At 45.6% G+C, this 14,422-nt stretch overlaps 1 protein-coding gene across 1 annotated transcript in view; it reads right to left on the minus strand.

The window, feature by feature from the left end:
- LOC126419696 (dynein regulatory complex subunit 2-like) overlaps window positions 1-14,422 on the minus strand; it is a 117,031-nt gene that overhangs the window by 90,440 nt on the left and 12,169 nt on the right. Inside the window, exon 3 of the mRNA XM_050086880.1 lies at window positions 7,127-7,476. Within this exon, the coding sequence (XP_049942837.1) occupies window positions 7,127-7,476 (350 nt within the window). The remainder of the gene's footprint in view (window positions 1-7,126; window positions 7,477-14,422) is intronic.

A 14,422-nucleotide genomic window follows, 5' to 3' on the forward strand; every position in this document is an offset into this window, starting at 1 on the left:
CACCAGAAAATACACTGACGGGGAAAAAATCGCTGAAGCAAGAAGGAATTGTGCGACATAAACGAAAGGTGGTAGGCGTGTTTGTACAACCTCAGCAGAAGCAGTTACTTCAAGGGCAGCTCCGAGCCAGAGGCCCTGTGGTATGCATTCTTGTAGGATGGAATCACTGATGGTCGCAATGTAAGGATCTATCTGGCGCGAGCAAACCAAACAGCTTACTGGACTGCTGGGGTGACAGACTTTGTGGGCGACCTGCAATAGTTCGTCTGTGCTGCAGCGGTCTAAGCCTCACCAACTTTACCTCATGTTTTAAGAAGAAATAACTACACTTGCAAGATATCAGCCCCAGCAATCGACCAAAGTGAAAATTGGGGCCGTAATTCTGAATCGTATGCAGTTATGTCCTTTTGAACATGCAGCTTTTAAACTTCATGTGCAACACTTGTTTGTCATTTGCTCCGCCGCAGTGTAGCTGCATAATGCCTGAGCGCTAAGTATTGTACAGTGGGGTTATAACCACACCCTCCTATCTGTGGTATGTTGAAGGCGTGGGATGAGGAGAGGGGAGGTGGACACATTTGCCCAACCTGTTTTGAAATCCTGTTCTAAAATACACATTATTGTATGCGAAAAATAGGTAGACGGCCTAACATGAGCACATAAATGTTTAACATTACTCAAACAATATTATCATATTGATATTCTGCCTCTATACACTTGGGTTGGACAAAGATTAGTGACAATTTGGCTATAATTCGTACCAGACTTTATTGACAGACGTTCTCCGTATTACATGGCTTCATTATAATGGCCCCACATGTCGACCACCTTCCCCCACAGCGATGGAAGACGTCTTACACTCTCAGCGCATCCATCTCTGGCGATTCCAATAACGACTGCCCTATGGCACAGACGATGTTTTCTTTTGTGTTCTGGAGAACAAGTAGTAATCTCATGGACCCACATCAGGTGACGTTCCAGTATATCCAAAACCCACGTATGCAGTTCTTCCACGGGGTTTGCTGTGTCGCATCATGCATTGTCATAAGGGATAATGCGGTGCAGTGCCAGAAGGAAACATTGTTGTGCGATCTGATCACATGATGCGTCAATTGTGATACAAACACGTTGTTCGTGTTTCCTAAACATACTGTTAGGGCGCTTGAACTTACCTCCCGCACTTTCAGACAGTACGCGCAGCAGTTGACTCAAACGCAGCCGCCCCCGTTCACTGCACTACTTCAACTGACCTGCTGTCAGCTGCAGACAGCCGGCATGCCATGTGACGCACATCCTTCATGCTATGGACTGTTGCCAATACTTTTTATCCTACTGTCAACGTCTCTCAAAACCAAAATGAATAAACTTAAGCAACTAATGAATTATCATGAAATGAAGTTAATATTTTCGAGGTACAATTTAATCATGCCAATTACGTTGAAGAATGGCGCATCTCCTACAAATGTATCTCGCTGTAATAGTTTCAGATTTAAAATCCAAAGAAAAAAACGCACATCAGCTATGTTAATACACTACTGGCCATTAAAATTGCTACACCACGAAGATGACGTGCTACAGACGCGAAATTTAACCGACAGGAAGAAGATGCTGTCATATGCAAATGATTAGCTTTTCAGAGCATTCACACAAGGTTGGCGCCGGTGGCGACACCTACAACGTGCTGACATGAGGAAAGTTTCCAACCGATTTCTCATACACAGACAGCAGTTATCCGGCGTTGCCTGGTGAAACGTTGTTGTGATGCTTCGTGTAAGGAGGAGAAATGAGTACCATCACGTTTCCGACTTTTATAAAGGTCGGAATGAAGCCTATCGCGATTGCAGTTTATCGTATCGCGACATTGCTGCTCGCGTTGGTCGAGATTCAATGACTGTTAGCAGAATATGGAATCCGTGGGTTCAGGATGGTACTACGGAACGCCGTGCTGGATCCCAACGGCCTCGTATCACTAGCAGTCGAGATGACAGGCATCTTATCCGCATGGCTGTAACGGATCGTGCAACCACGTCTCGATCCATGAGTCAGCAGATGAGGACGTTTGTAAGACAACAACCATCTGCACGGACAGTTCGACGACGTTTGCAGCAGCATCGACTATCAGCTCGGAGACCATGGCTGCGGTTACCCTTGACGCTGCATCACAGACACTAGCGCCTGCCATGCTGTACTCGACGACGAACCTGGGTGCACGAATGGCAAAACGTCGTTTTTTCGGATGAATCCGGGTTCTGCTTACAGCGTCATGATGGTCGCATCCGTGTTTGGCGACATCGCGGTGAACGCACATTGGAAGCGTGTATTCGTCATCGCCATACTGGCGTATCACCCGGCGTGATGGTGGACGTTACATTTCAGATGTGTTACGACTTGTGGCTCTACCCTTCATTCGATCCCTGCGAAACCCTACATTTCAGTAGGATAATGCACGTCCGCATGTTGCAGGTCGTGTACGGGCCTTTCTGGATACAGAAAATGTTCGAGTGCTGCCCTGGCCTAGCAGATTCTCCAGATCTGTTGGTTGTTGGATGTTTAAGGGGGACTAAACAGCGAAGGTCTCCAGATCTCTCACCAACTGAAAAGTCTAGTCAATGGTGGCCGAGCAAGTGGCTCGTCACAATACACCAGTCACTACTCTTGATGAACTGTGGTATCGTGTTGAAGCTGCATGGGCAGCTGTACCTGTACACGCCATCCAAGCTCTGTTTGACTCAATGCCCAAGCGTATCAAGGCCGTTATTACGGCCAGAGGTGGTTGTTCTGGGTACTGATTTCTCGGGATGTATGCACCCAAATTGCGTGAAAATGTAATCACATGTCAGTTGTAGTGTAGTATATTTCTCCAATGAATACCCGTTTATGATCTGCATTTCTTCTTGGTGTAGCAATTTTAATGGACAGTAGTGTAAGTAAATAGCACTGGGATACTTCTCTCATGATACAATGATTCCTTTCAACCATTTAAACTGCATTTGTGAATCGCAAAGTATAAGTGTTCAAATCAAAGAGATCTCTGCCACCAGCCAAGTGGTTACAAGCCGCGCACTTTGACACAATGAACAAACCATGTTACGAATGTCAAAGAAGTACTGGCTGGGGCAAGTAAAAGTGGCTAGGACGAGTGGATACAACTGGACATGAGTGTATGCATATAACCACACCCCGTGACGCGCACACCACGTGTACGGTCGCCACGCGATCCACACCGGTTGCGAGCGTAGTGCCGTCTGTGTCATCGTGAGTGGAGCGGTGGAAAGGGCGCTGGTACTCACAGTGGAGCAGCGGGTGTTCGTTGTGAAACGTTACGCGACGACGAAGTCGCGGAAACAGTATGGTCAGTTGTTTGCTGAGAAGTTTAATGGTGTCAAAGTGCCAGCAAAGAGTACCATGTTACGCTTAGTCTGAAAATGGCGTCAGACAGGATCTGTTTCGAACAAGTCAGAAAACATTCCGAAACATGGCCGCACATGTAGCTGTAGTTCACCAGAAAATGTCCAGAGTCCTACCAAATTAACCTGACGCCTGTCGTGAGAGACCAGCATATCGTGTCGATCATGGGGGCGAATACCCCATCTGACCCTTAGCATGCATTCCTACCGAGTGTCTGTTGTTCATGCATTAAAACCAGCAGATGCTCCTCCAGTTTTGTGATGCATCGATCATGCGGACGAATACCTCATCTGGACCTGCGCATGCATTCCTACCGAGTCTCTGTTGTTCATGCATTAAAACCAGCAGATACTCCTCCACTTTTGCGAGTGACTGTTCACTGAGATAACAATGAATGGTTTTGACATGGATCTGTTCTTTATGTCTGATGATCGTGGTTTCACCTGAGTCGTTATGTCAAATCACAGAATCACAGGTTTTGGGCAGTGGAGACTCCACTTCCACAGAACACCATTGCATAACAGAAGGTTGAGGTTTGGTATACAGTGTCTGCACGCCGCATTATTGGTATTGTCTTCTTTCATCAGATGCTGACTTCTTCGCATTATTTGCCTCACCCTGTATTTCATAAACCTCTTACTCCAATGTACAGTACAGGATGACACACGGGAGACGGATGGCTTTGAACTGCGTAGTACTGAGGGCGCGGTGGTGGGAGGTGGTCCTGGTGGGGATAGTTATGATCCACACAAGACGTCATTTCATTTACTCAGTCACTACGGAGCAGTGGGACTTGCAACGTCGACTGTTTGTATATGACAGTTTCGTGAAAAGTGGTGAGTCTATTACTCCTACGCAGCGATTGTTTCGTGCGCGGTTTAGTGTCGGTCGACATGGAGCTGTTCCGAGCCGTAACGCAATCCTCAGATGGGTGGAAAACTTCAGATCAACTGGAAACATACTGGATAAGAAGCATCCTAGCTCGAGACGCAGAGTAACGACAGTAGAAAATGTTGAAAGGGTGAGGCAAGCGGCAGTCAGAAGCCCAGGACGGTCAGCTAGACGTCATGCTAGTGAGTTACGAATCTATCGTGAATCGGTTAGACGAATTTTGGATGGAGAATTAAAATTCCATCCCTACAAAATGCTCATTGTCCAACAAGTTAAGGAAACTGATTTCGCTGTACGAGAAGACTCCACTTACAGAATGCAAGTGATTTTGGGATCGAATGAAAATGAAATTTTATTCATGAGCGATGAAGCTCATTTTCATTTAAACGGGACCGTGAGTAAGCAAAACCTACGTTACTGGGCTCCAGAGCATCCACACCTTATCGACCAGCGTCCTGTACACTCAGGAAAAGTAACAGTCTGGTGTGTTCTTGGCTTGTTGGCATTATTGGACCTTATTTTTTTTTTTAAGAGAACGGGGCCACAGTTACTGTTAATTCGGTTCGCTACATTCGTATGCTTCAAACATTCTTGAAACCAGAACTAAAACCATGAGGAATCCCTTTAAAACGCGTTTGGTTCCAGCAGGATGGGGCAACATCGCACACCGCAAACACTTCAATGACAGTTGTTAGACGCATTTTTCCTGGCCGGATTATCTCACATTTTGGCAATGTTACTTGGCCTCCCAGGTCTCCCGACTTGTCAGTATGTGACTTTTTTGTGTAGGGGTACCTTAAGAACTGTGTCTGTAACCACAAACCACGAAATTTGGACGAGTTGAAGAATGCAATCATTCAAGAAATTGCTGCCATCCCTGCTGAGATTTTAGTCCGTGTGATGGAGGATTTTGAGAAGAGACTTGAGTCCTGCATTCGAAATTATGGACATCACCTTGAAAAGATTATTTTTCACAAATAACTTTGTTAACTAAAATGGCAAATAATGAGCTTTGATTTTGTGTAAATAAACATGCATTAATTTTAAAGTTGGCTGAGTATTATTTCATTAAAAACCGTCCGTCTCCCGTGTGTCACCCCGTATTTCGCAGCTGCAGTGGGGTGGAGCGAATGACAGCCCATGCTTGTGCACGTTTAAAAGCTGTACTTTCAGACGGTCATCACTGCGTAGTGTGAGAATTTTGGCACAAATTGGTCCATGGGTTCGACTGCTGAGGTTGATATCTTTTAAGTGCGCTTTCTTGTCCTTAAAATTTGAGGTCTACTTGATGATGTTCCCTTTTTAGGTCGCCAGTCCAGTGGGGGCCAGGCGAGGCAGCCCGTGGACCGTAACGGGCAGTGTGCGAGACACGGGTGGTAAAGCCGTCGGCACACGGACCGTGCTGTCGAACGTTAACGTTGAGCGTGCCGAGTTCAACGTGCTGCTGAACGCTCAGGAACGATGCGACTCGTGCATACGGTACGTGGGCCCCAACGTGAGCGCAATCGCTACGCACTCCAGTGGCAGTTTGAGGGATGTTTCTAGTTCGTAAATCGCACTGTTTAATCAACGGGCGCGCGTAAAATCCCCACGTTAGCTCTATCAAAACGCACATTTCCTCCATCGTCCACGAAAAGGGAAGTACCATGTCCAATCAATAAGAGCACAGGCTTATCAAAGTTCCATTACAAACAGTGCGGTACAAATTTGGAATACTTCTCCGCATAAGATAAACATTATTTCATCATTACCACATTTTAGTAAAACCCCAAGGTCAGTCTTACTTGATCACTGTTCCTACCCAGTGGCACAGACTTTGCAACATGTGGATTACGAAGCGTAAACGAAAAAGGAGCAAAATATCTTTATACAAGTAGCGCAAGCTGTCCTGTAATTAAGCCAATCGAACAAAGTCAGCTCTCAAGAAAAGGTGAACTTATATTTGCATAACATCAAATATTATAGGATATACTTATATTAACCTGACAATAAAGTATCAGAACTAAATAAAAACGCGAATGTTTGAAAAAAAAATTGGAGAAGTTAAGATGCGAACCACTGTCCCAGCAAAGAATCATTACTGGACAGAGAAGCTGCTCATTACGCTAAACCAATATCATAACTTTTTCCTTAAAAATATTGTGGTACACCTTGCTAAAAACGTTAATCGTAGATAATTATATTATTAATTGAAATTTAATTATAACAAATGGTACGAAGAACAATGCGTTTTGGGTGGATCTTCAGTGTGTCGCTGCCTTCAAATAGCCTACTGTCATAATACGCAAGCTACAATAATTGTCTTGCCCCGAATGTGATCTTACTCATTATTTTATTGGAACGAATAACACAACTAACAACGGGTTTTCCAGTGATTCTCAGTTTGGTGGTGCTCAGAAACGGCATATATACATATAGGCTTGAAATGAATGCCAATATGGCGCCTCACAACTCTGTACTGAAGGGAGACGGCGTGCGTGTGACGTAGGTGGCGTTGTGCCATCTCATTGGTCAACGCTCAGACGCACGCTCAGAATATCTGACATGCCAGATATTGCTCTGCACGTTCGGAAAGACTCCCGAACGTGCTATTCTACGCTATGACGTCAGAAACTGGGCACGCTCAACGCTCAACGTTCGGATGCACGGTCCGTGTGCCAACGGCTTAAGGCTCAAACCCGGAGCTCGAATGGCTGTAGTGGTGGCATGTGGTACAAAGGTGGAGCGTCTTATGGTGCCTGTTGACGCACGCTTTCTGGACACCTGCGGGTCTACAAGCGCTCGAGTCGGCCCTGCCTCCCCGGCTACGGCCGGGCTGCGCCGGTACCTCGTTGCGCAGCTCGCAGGTCCTCGTCTCGGCGTCGTCGTGGTAGGCGGCGGTGGCGGCGTTGTGCTCGGCGCGCATGCGCCACAGCGTGGCGCCCAGGTCCTCCTCGCCGTGGCGCTGCGCCTCCTCCACCCTGCGCCGGAACTCCGCCCCCGCCGCTAGCAGGCGGTCTCGCTCCGCCTCGTACCACGTGCGCACCTCCACCAGCCGGCGCTCGTTCTCCTCTGCACAAGGCCACAAGTGACAGGGCCTGACTACCGACGAAGGCACTGCCGAGTACACGTACTGTAACGGAACATTTCCTGGTCTCACCAGGACCTCCGTCCTGCTCGCTATTGTTTCCAGTGACTCTGAAAGGGCGAGTACCGGCAGCATGCAGATAATGGGTCGATCTTTCTCTAATCCTTATACAAATAGTATCGGCAGCAATCGACAGATTTATACCAACTAAATTAACAAACGACGGAGCTGATTCTCCTTGGCACACAAAACGTGTCAGAACACTGTTGCAGATGCAAAATCCCTAAGATTGGCAATCTTTTACAGAAGCTCGAAATTTAACGCGGACTTCAATGAAAGATGCCTATAACAGTTTCCACAACGAAACTTTATCACGAAATCTGGCAGAAAATCCAAAGAGATTCTGGTCGTATGTGAAGTATGCTAGCGGCAAGACACAATCATTGCCTTCTCTGCGCGATAGCAATGGAGATACTATCGAAGGCAGTGCTGCCAAAGCAAAGTTACTAAACACAGCCTTCCGAAATGCCTTTACAAAAGAACACGAAGTAAATATTTCAGAATTCGAATCGAGAACAGCTGCCAACATGAGTGACGTAGAAGTAAATATCCTCGGAGTAGGGAAACAACTTAAATCACTTAATACAAGCAAGTCCTTTGGTCCAGACTGCATACCAATTAGGTTCCTTTCAGAGTATGCTGATGCATTAGCTCCATACTTAACAATCCTGTACAACCGTTCGTTCGCCGAAAGATCCGTACCCAAAGACTGGAAAGATGCACAGGTCACACCAATATTCAAGAAAGGTAGTAGGAATAATTCACTAAATTACAGGCCCATACCGTTAACGTCGATATGCAGCAGGATTTTACAACATGTATCGTGTTGGAACATTGACACACAGTCAACATGGGTTTAGAAAACACCGTTCCTGTGAAACACAACTAGCTCTTTATTCACATGAAGTGTTGAGTGCTATTGGGAAGGGATTTCAGATCGGTTCAGTATTTTTGGATTTCCAGAAGGCTTTTGACACTGTACCACACAAGCGGCTAGTAGTGAAATTTCGTGCTTATGGAATATCGTCTCAGTTACGTGACTACATTTGTGAGTTCCTGTCAGAGAGGTCACAGTTCGTAGTAATAGACAGAAAGTCATCGAGTAAAACAGAAGTGATTTCAGGCGTTCCCCAAGGTAGTGTTATAGGCCCTTTGCTGTTCCTTATCTATGCAAACGATTTGGGAGACAATCTAAGCAGCCGTCTTCGGTTGTTTGCAGATGACGCTGTCGTTTATCGACTAATAAAATCGTTGGAAGGTCAAAACAAACTGCAAAACGATTTAGAAAAAGGATCTGAATGGTGCGAAAAGTGGCAGTTGGTCCTAAATAATGAAAAGTGTGATGTCATCCACATGAGTCCTAAAAGGAACTCGTTAAACTTCGGTTACACGATAAATCAGTCTAATCTAAAAGCCGTAAATTCAACTAAATACCTAGGTATTACAATTACGAACAATTTAAATTGGAAGGAACACATATAAAATGTTGTGGGGAAGGCTAACCAAAGACTGCATTTTATTGGCAGGACACTTAGAAAATGTAACAGACCTACTAAGTAGACTGCCTACACTACGCTTGTCCGTCCTCATTTAGAATACTGCTGCACGGTGTGGGTTCCTTACCAGGTAGGACTGACGGAGTACATCGAAAAAGTTCAAAGAAAGGCGGCACGTTTTGTACTATCGCGAAATATGGGAGAGAGTGTCATAGAAATGATACAGGATTTGGGCTGCAAATCATTAAAAGAAAGGCGTTTTTCATTGCGACGGAACCTTCTCACGAAATTCCAATCACCAACTTTCTCCTCCGAATGTGAAAATATTTTATTGACACCGACCTACATAGGGAGGAACGATCACCAAGATAAAATAAGGGAAATGAGAGCTCGTACGCAAACACTCATTCCGCGCGCTATACGAGATTGGAATAATAGAGAATTGTGAAGGTGGTTCGATGAACCCTCTGCCAGGCACTTAAATGTGATTTGCAGATTATCCGTGTACGTGCTGATGGGTTCTGGTAGAAGCCCACGAGGTAGGCTCGATGCCAGCTGATTTTCCCTGGGCATAAGGTGTTTTCAGGCACCTGTTAGATGTAAACTTTTGCGAAGTTCTGGTAGGATGCAGCAGCACTCTACAAAGAAGTGCTACCAATGGAAGCAGGCAACTGGTCAATGAAATGCACAGGTGTGGCTACTGACTCTGGATGACAAAGAGGCCCGAAAGTTAAATAATTTCGTGCAGAGTTTTAGTGACTGTGAAATCCAGATACCGGCCATCAGCCCTCGTCGGGTTGTGATGCCAAGTCGTTGAGCCCTATAAGACAGAGCAGAGATTTTAAAGTGTCGAAGTCAGGTAGGCAACTAATGATCCAGAGTGCTCAACATAGTTACTCTTCAAATACGGAAAGACTACAAGAATCGGAAGTCTGCCCTGTGCCCAGGTGTAGAATTCTGTTTAACTCTTTTTCCGATCTTTCTAGGAACTTGTTGTGGTGGATATTTTAAGGTCATTACAATACATACAGTAATGCACAATGGGACTTGACATCTGCGGTCATCAGTCCCCTAGAACTTAGAACTAATTAAACCTAACTAACCTAAGGACACCACACACATCCATGCCCGAGGCAGGATTCGAACCTGCGACCGGAGCGGTCGCGCGCTTCGAGACTGAAGTGCCTACAACGGCTCGGCCACACAGGCCGGCAATAATTTACGAGGTAGGTGATAAACACTTATTTGTAAAAACAAACTGCCTTTGGACCACAGTTATTCAGATACATTTAGACATCAACGACACTTACTCGTAAGTAAAATTTCTCAAAGTCATTACCACGATGTTCAAATTGTGGTTGCTAAGAGCAGGGGTAACTGACAGGCGGACGTAGACTAGTGAGACAGCTGTAGTGCGTTTTTATCGGGTCGTGATTGCTCCGCTGTCGCCGAAGCTGGCAGTACGCTGCTGTCTCTTCGCGGCGACTCGCAGCCGCGTGAAGGGAGCGGGCTGGCGCGTTGCAGACGGCTTGCCTCATGTCTCGTGGGCTGGCGGTGCTCGTGCGGTGGTCAGTGCGCGTCTTTGGATGCCACAGGCGCTGGGTGTCCGGCACAGACGCATTTGGCCGTCTCTATCGTAAGTATCCATCCCCAGCGATCTCTTTGCATCGTTCAGAGCTATATCCCTGGTTGTTGCCACATGTTAGATTGGCTGGCTCGTATTCTTCTTCTGGTCAATCGCATTACCGTTCAATACCACTGTTAAACATTTTTCTAACACCCACAAGATCCAATAACTCACCGTAAGAAGGGAAGATACACGCAAGCCGGCAGCGGTGGTCTCGCGGTTCTAGGCGCTCAGTCCGGAACCGCGCGACTGCTACGGTCGCAGGTTCGAATCTTGCCTCGGGCATGGATGTGTGTGATGTCCTTAGGTTAGTTAGGTTTAAGTAGTTCTAAGTTCTAGGGGACTGATGACCACAGATGTTAAGTCTCATAGTGCTCAGAGCCATTTGAACCATTTTGACTACACGTAAATCGTAGAATTCCTTCACTGGGCAAGCTCCATGTTGCCAGTTAAGAATAGATATCCTGTGTCCCGTCCACACAGAGAAACGATCTTGCAGACGATAGCCTGGATGTCCCAGAAGGGGAAAGAGGGGATTCCTTTTCGGTCCACCGACGCCCCCCTGTCTCCTACAGGAGCGGTCAGGATCTGAGGGCGGGGTCGAGCAGGTCTCTATCCACAAGTCCATGGCACACTGATGCTTCCTGTTATTGTACAGGTACTTTATACGAAGAGGCGTCTTACATCAGGTGCTGGAGCCTAGAAGCTAGCTGGACTATCGAGTTTTAATGATCATCACAAGCTAGGTCTACTTGTGGCTGATAAATGCGGCCATCGACTTGCCCAAAACTAAGTAGACGCTGGTAGCCACATGCTGGGATGGCGTTAGTCTGAAGGACTGGTTCCTTAGATGTCTTGCTGTGTATGGTTACGCCACTGCTAGTCTGGTGTGTTGTGCCAACAGTAAAATTCGGAGGCGGTGGTGTTATGGTGTGGCCGTGTTTCTCATGGAGGGGACTTAACACCTCTTGTTGTTCTGCGTGGCACTACCACAGCACAGGCCTAAATTGATGTTTTGAGCACCTTCTTGCTTCCCACTGTTGAAGAGCAATTCGGGGATGGCGATTGCATCTTTCAACACGATCGAGCACCTGTTCATAATGCACGGCCTGTGGCGGAGTGGTTAGGGGACAATAAGATCCCTGTAATGGACTGGCCTGCACAGAGTCCTGACCTGAATACTATGGAACACCTTTGGTATGTTTTGGAACGCCGACTTCGTGCGAGGCCTCACCGGCCGACATCGACAACTCTCCTCAGTGCAGCACTCTGTGAGGAATGGTCTGCCATCCCCCAAGAAACCTTCCAGCACCTGATCAAAGGTACACCTGCGAGAGTTGAGGCTGTCATCAAGGCTAAGGGTCGGCCAACCGCATATTGAATTCCAGCATTGGAGGGCGCCACGAACTTGTAAGTCATTTTCAGCCAGGTGTCCGGATACTTTTGATCACATAGTGTACCTGACACTTGTATATTGTGTATTATCATGGCTTAACGATATGTTTTAATTCATTCAGCTACAGTGATTGCACTTACACAACCCACGTTTTAACACCTACCGCCCAAGGTGCGCGAATAAAACTCCACTATCTGGAATGGTTCTTTTTCTTCCGAAGATGTTGTGTAATTCTATGATTTTTAATTTTCCTTTATTGAATTTGATCCGTCTTCCAGTTACATACTGGCATTTGAATCTTTTGCTGGTACGAGGCGGGTCGCTAGCGACGTAACTCAACCGATGAATCGTTACCAGTGAGTGCACGTGGGACTAATTCTGCAGCGCGGGTTGCGGGGGCTACAGGGCTGTTATTGCCGAGTGGAGCTGTTGTTCTCAACACATCTACTATTTCCTGCGGGATTTTGAGACTCTCTCTAATATTTTTACATGTAGACGGAAGTGCCGTAAACTGGAATCCCCCCCTACACTAAAGCGGACCCCCTGGTCTCTCGGCTCTGCATTCTTCTGAACCAACGAAATGTAAATAGTAGTTGAGACTTGTGCCCCTCTGTAGCGGAAAGCATAAGTTGCCCACTTTGTATCGTTCTTATCAGTTCGCCATCACACGTTTCGACAATGGAAAAAGTTTTTGCACTGTACTATATTTTTCGTTATTTCTCCTAGATACTGAGAGGTAAGCTTTCAACTTCTATGTGTTCTTGAACAGTTAGGTTTAAGGTTAATGTTTATGATTAAACGGTTTTATTTAGATATTTATTAAAAGTGGATTTAGTTAAAAAATGTAGGCTGTGGTTCCTTAAAATAGACCCCGTTCAATTGCTCATACCAGGCCCCTTACTTTTCACGTTTAAAGTCTGTTTGTATTAGTACACACTCTTATTCTCTTGCTGTTCTATTTCGAATTCAAAGAGGATAAAGGGAAAGGTTGGTCAAATAAAGTGAGTGCTCCTAAAACCATCAAAGCTATTGATGCAGTTCATTAAAAGATGTTTGGTAGGAAGAAGGCCAGCAAACGGCTTAATGCACCTACAACAATACTCACGAGGGTGCCAACAAGAAGCACGGTACATCTGAAGACGCAGCAAAAACAAAATCAGGTACACCAACAGTTTGGATAAAGGTCTTGAAGAAGAGCTAGTTTAGTATTGTCTTGCTTTGGGCTTACTCAGAGTGTCATCTGAAGAATAGCCGTACACTTGGCAGAGATAAATGGCACTGAACATCGCTTCAAACACGAAGTTGCTAAGAATATGTGAGTTAGTCATTTTCTTAAACTAAATTGTCAGAAAGAACCAAACTGTCGAAAAGAACACCTACAAGAACATCCTATAGCAAGGATCTTGGGTTCAGCAAAGAATACGTTGGGAAAATCTATAACCTCCTGGAAAATGTTATATTATATCTACTTTGAAACTTGATCATGTTTTCTGTGATTTAATACCTTTCCAATTTTATTTAGTGCTAGGATCTTGGGTTCAGCAAAGAATACGTTGGGAAAAGCTATAACCTCCTGGAAAATGTTATATTATATCTACTTTGAAGCTTGATCATGTTTTCTGTGATTTAATACCTTTCCAATTTTATTTAGTGCTATTTTGATTATTCTTAGAGTGAGTACGGTTTTGGCAATTATTTTTCAAACTAGTTAAGTGCACGGGTTTTGGAAATAATTTTTTTGATACAACTTTTCATTATATTTTCTAAGAGTATAATGTAAATCGTGCATGGCCATATAAAGTAAATATGGCAAGCTTTTGAAACATAATTTTTTAATGTTTTCTAAAATTCGAAACTAGTTTTGGGCCGTTTTCTCTACTATTGGCAGAGAGACTGAGGTGACAAAAGTCATGGGATAGCGATAAACACGTGTACAGATGGTGGCAGTACCGGGTACACAAGGTGCAAAAGGGCAGTGCGTTTAGGATGTTTCGCTTGTGCTCAGGCGATTCGTGTGGAAGGTTTCCGACGTGATTACATCCGCACGACGGGAATGAACAGACTTTGAACGGGGAGTGGTAGCTGAAGCTAGACGCAAGGGTCATTACATTTAAGAAATCGTCAGGGAATTGAGTAATGTGAGATCTTCAGTGTTGAGAGTGTGACGAGAATACCAAATTATAGGCATACATCATACCACGAAGAAAGCAGCGGCGTTTGCGTAGAATTGTTAGTGCTAACAGACAAGCACCATTGCCTGAAGTAACTGCAGAAATTAATGTGGGACGCGCGATGAACATATGCGTTGGGACAGTGCGGTCGAATTCGGCGTTAATGGGCTGTTGCAGCAGACTACCGACGCGAGTGCCTTGGATAACAGCGCGGCATCGCCTGCACCACCTCTGCTGGGATCGTGACCGTATCGGTTTGATCCTAAGCTGGCGGTGGCTTCATAATGATGTGGGCTGTGTTTAGAT

This window comes from Schistocerca serialis, chromosome 9 (assembly GCF_023864345.2).
Source record: "Schistocerca serialis cubense isolate TAMUIC-IGC-003099 chromosome 9, iqSchSeri2.2, whole genome shotgun sequence".
NCBI classification, from domain to species: domain Eukaryota; kingdom Metazoa; phylum Arthropoda; class Insecta; order Orthoptera; family Acrididae; genus Schistocerca; species Schistocerca serialis.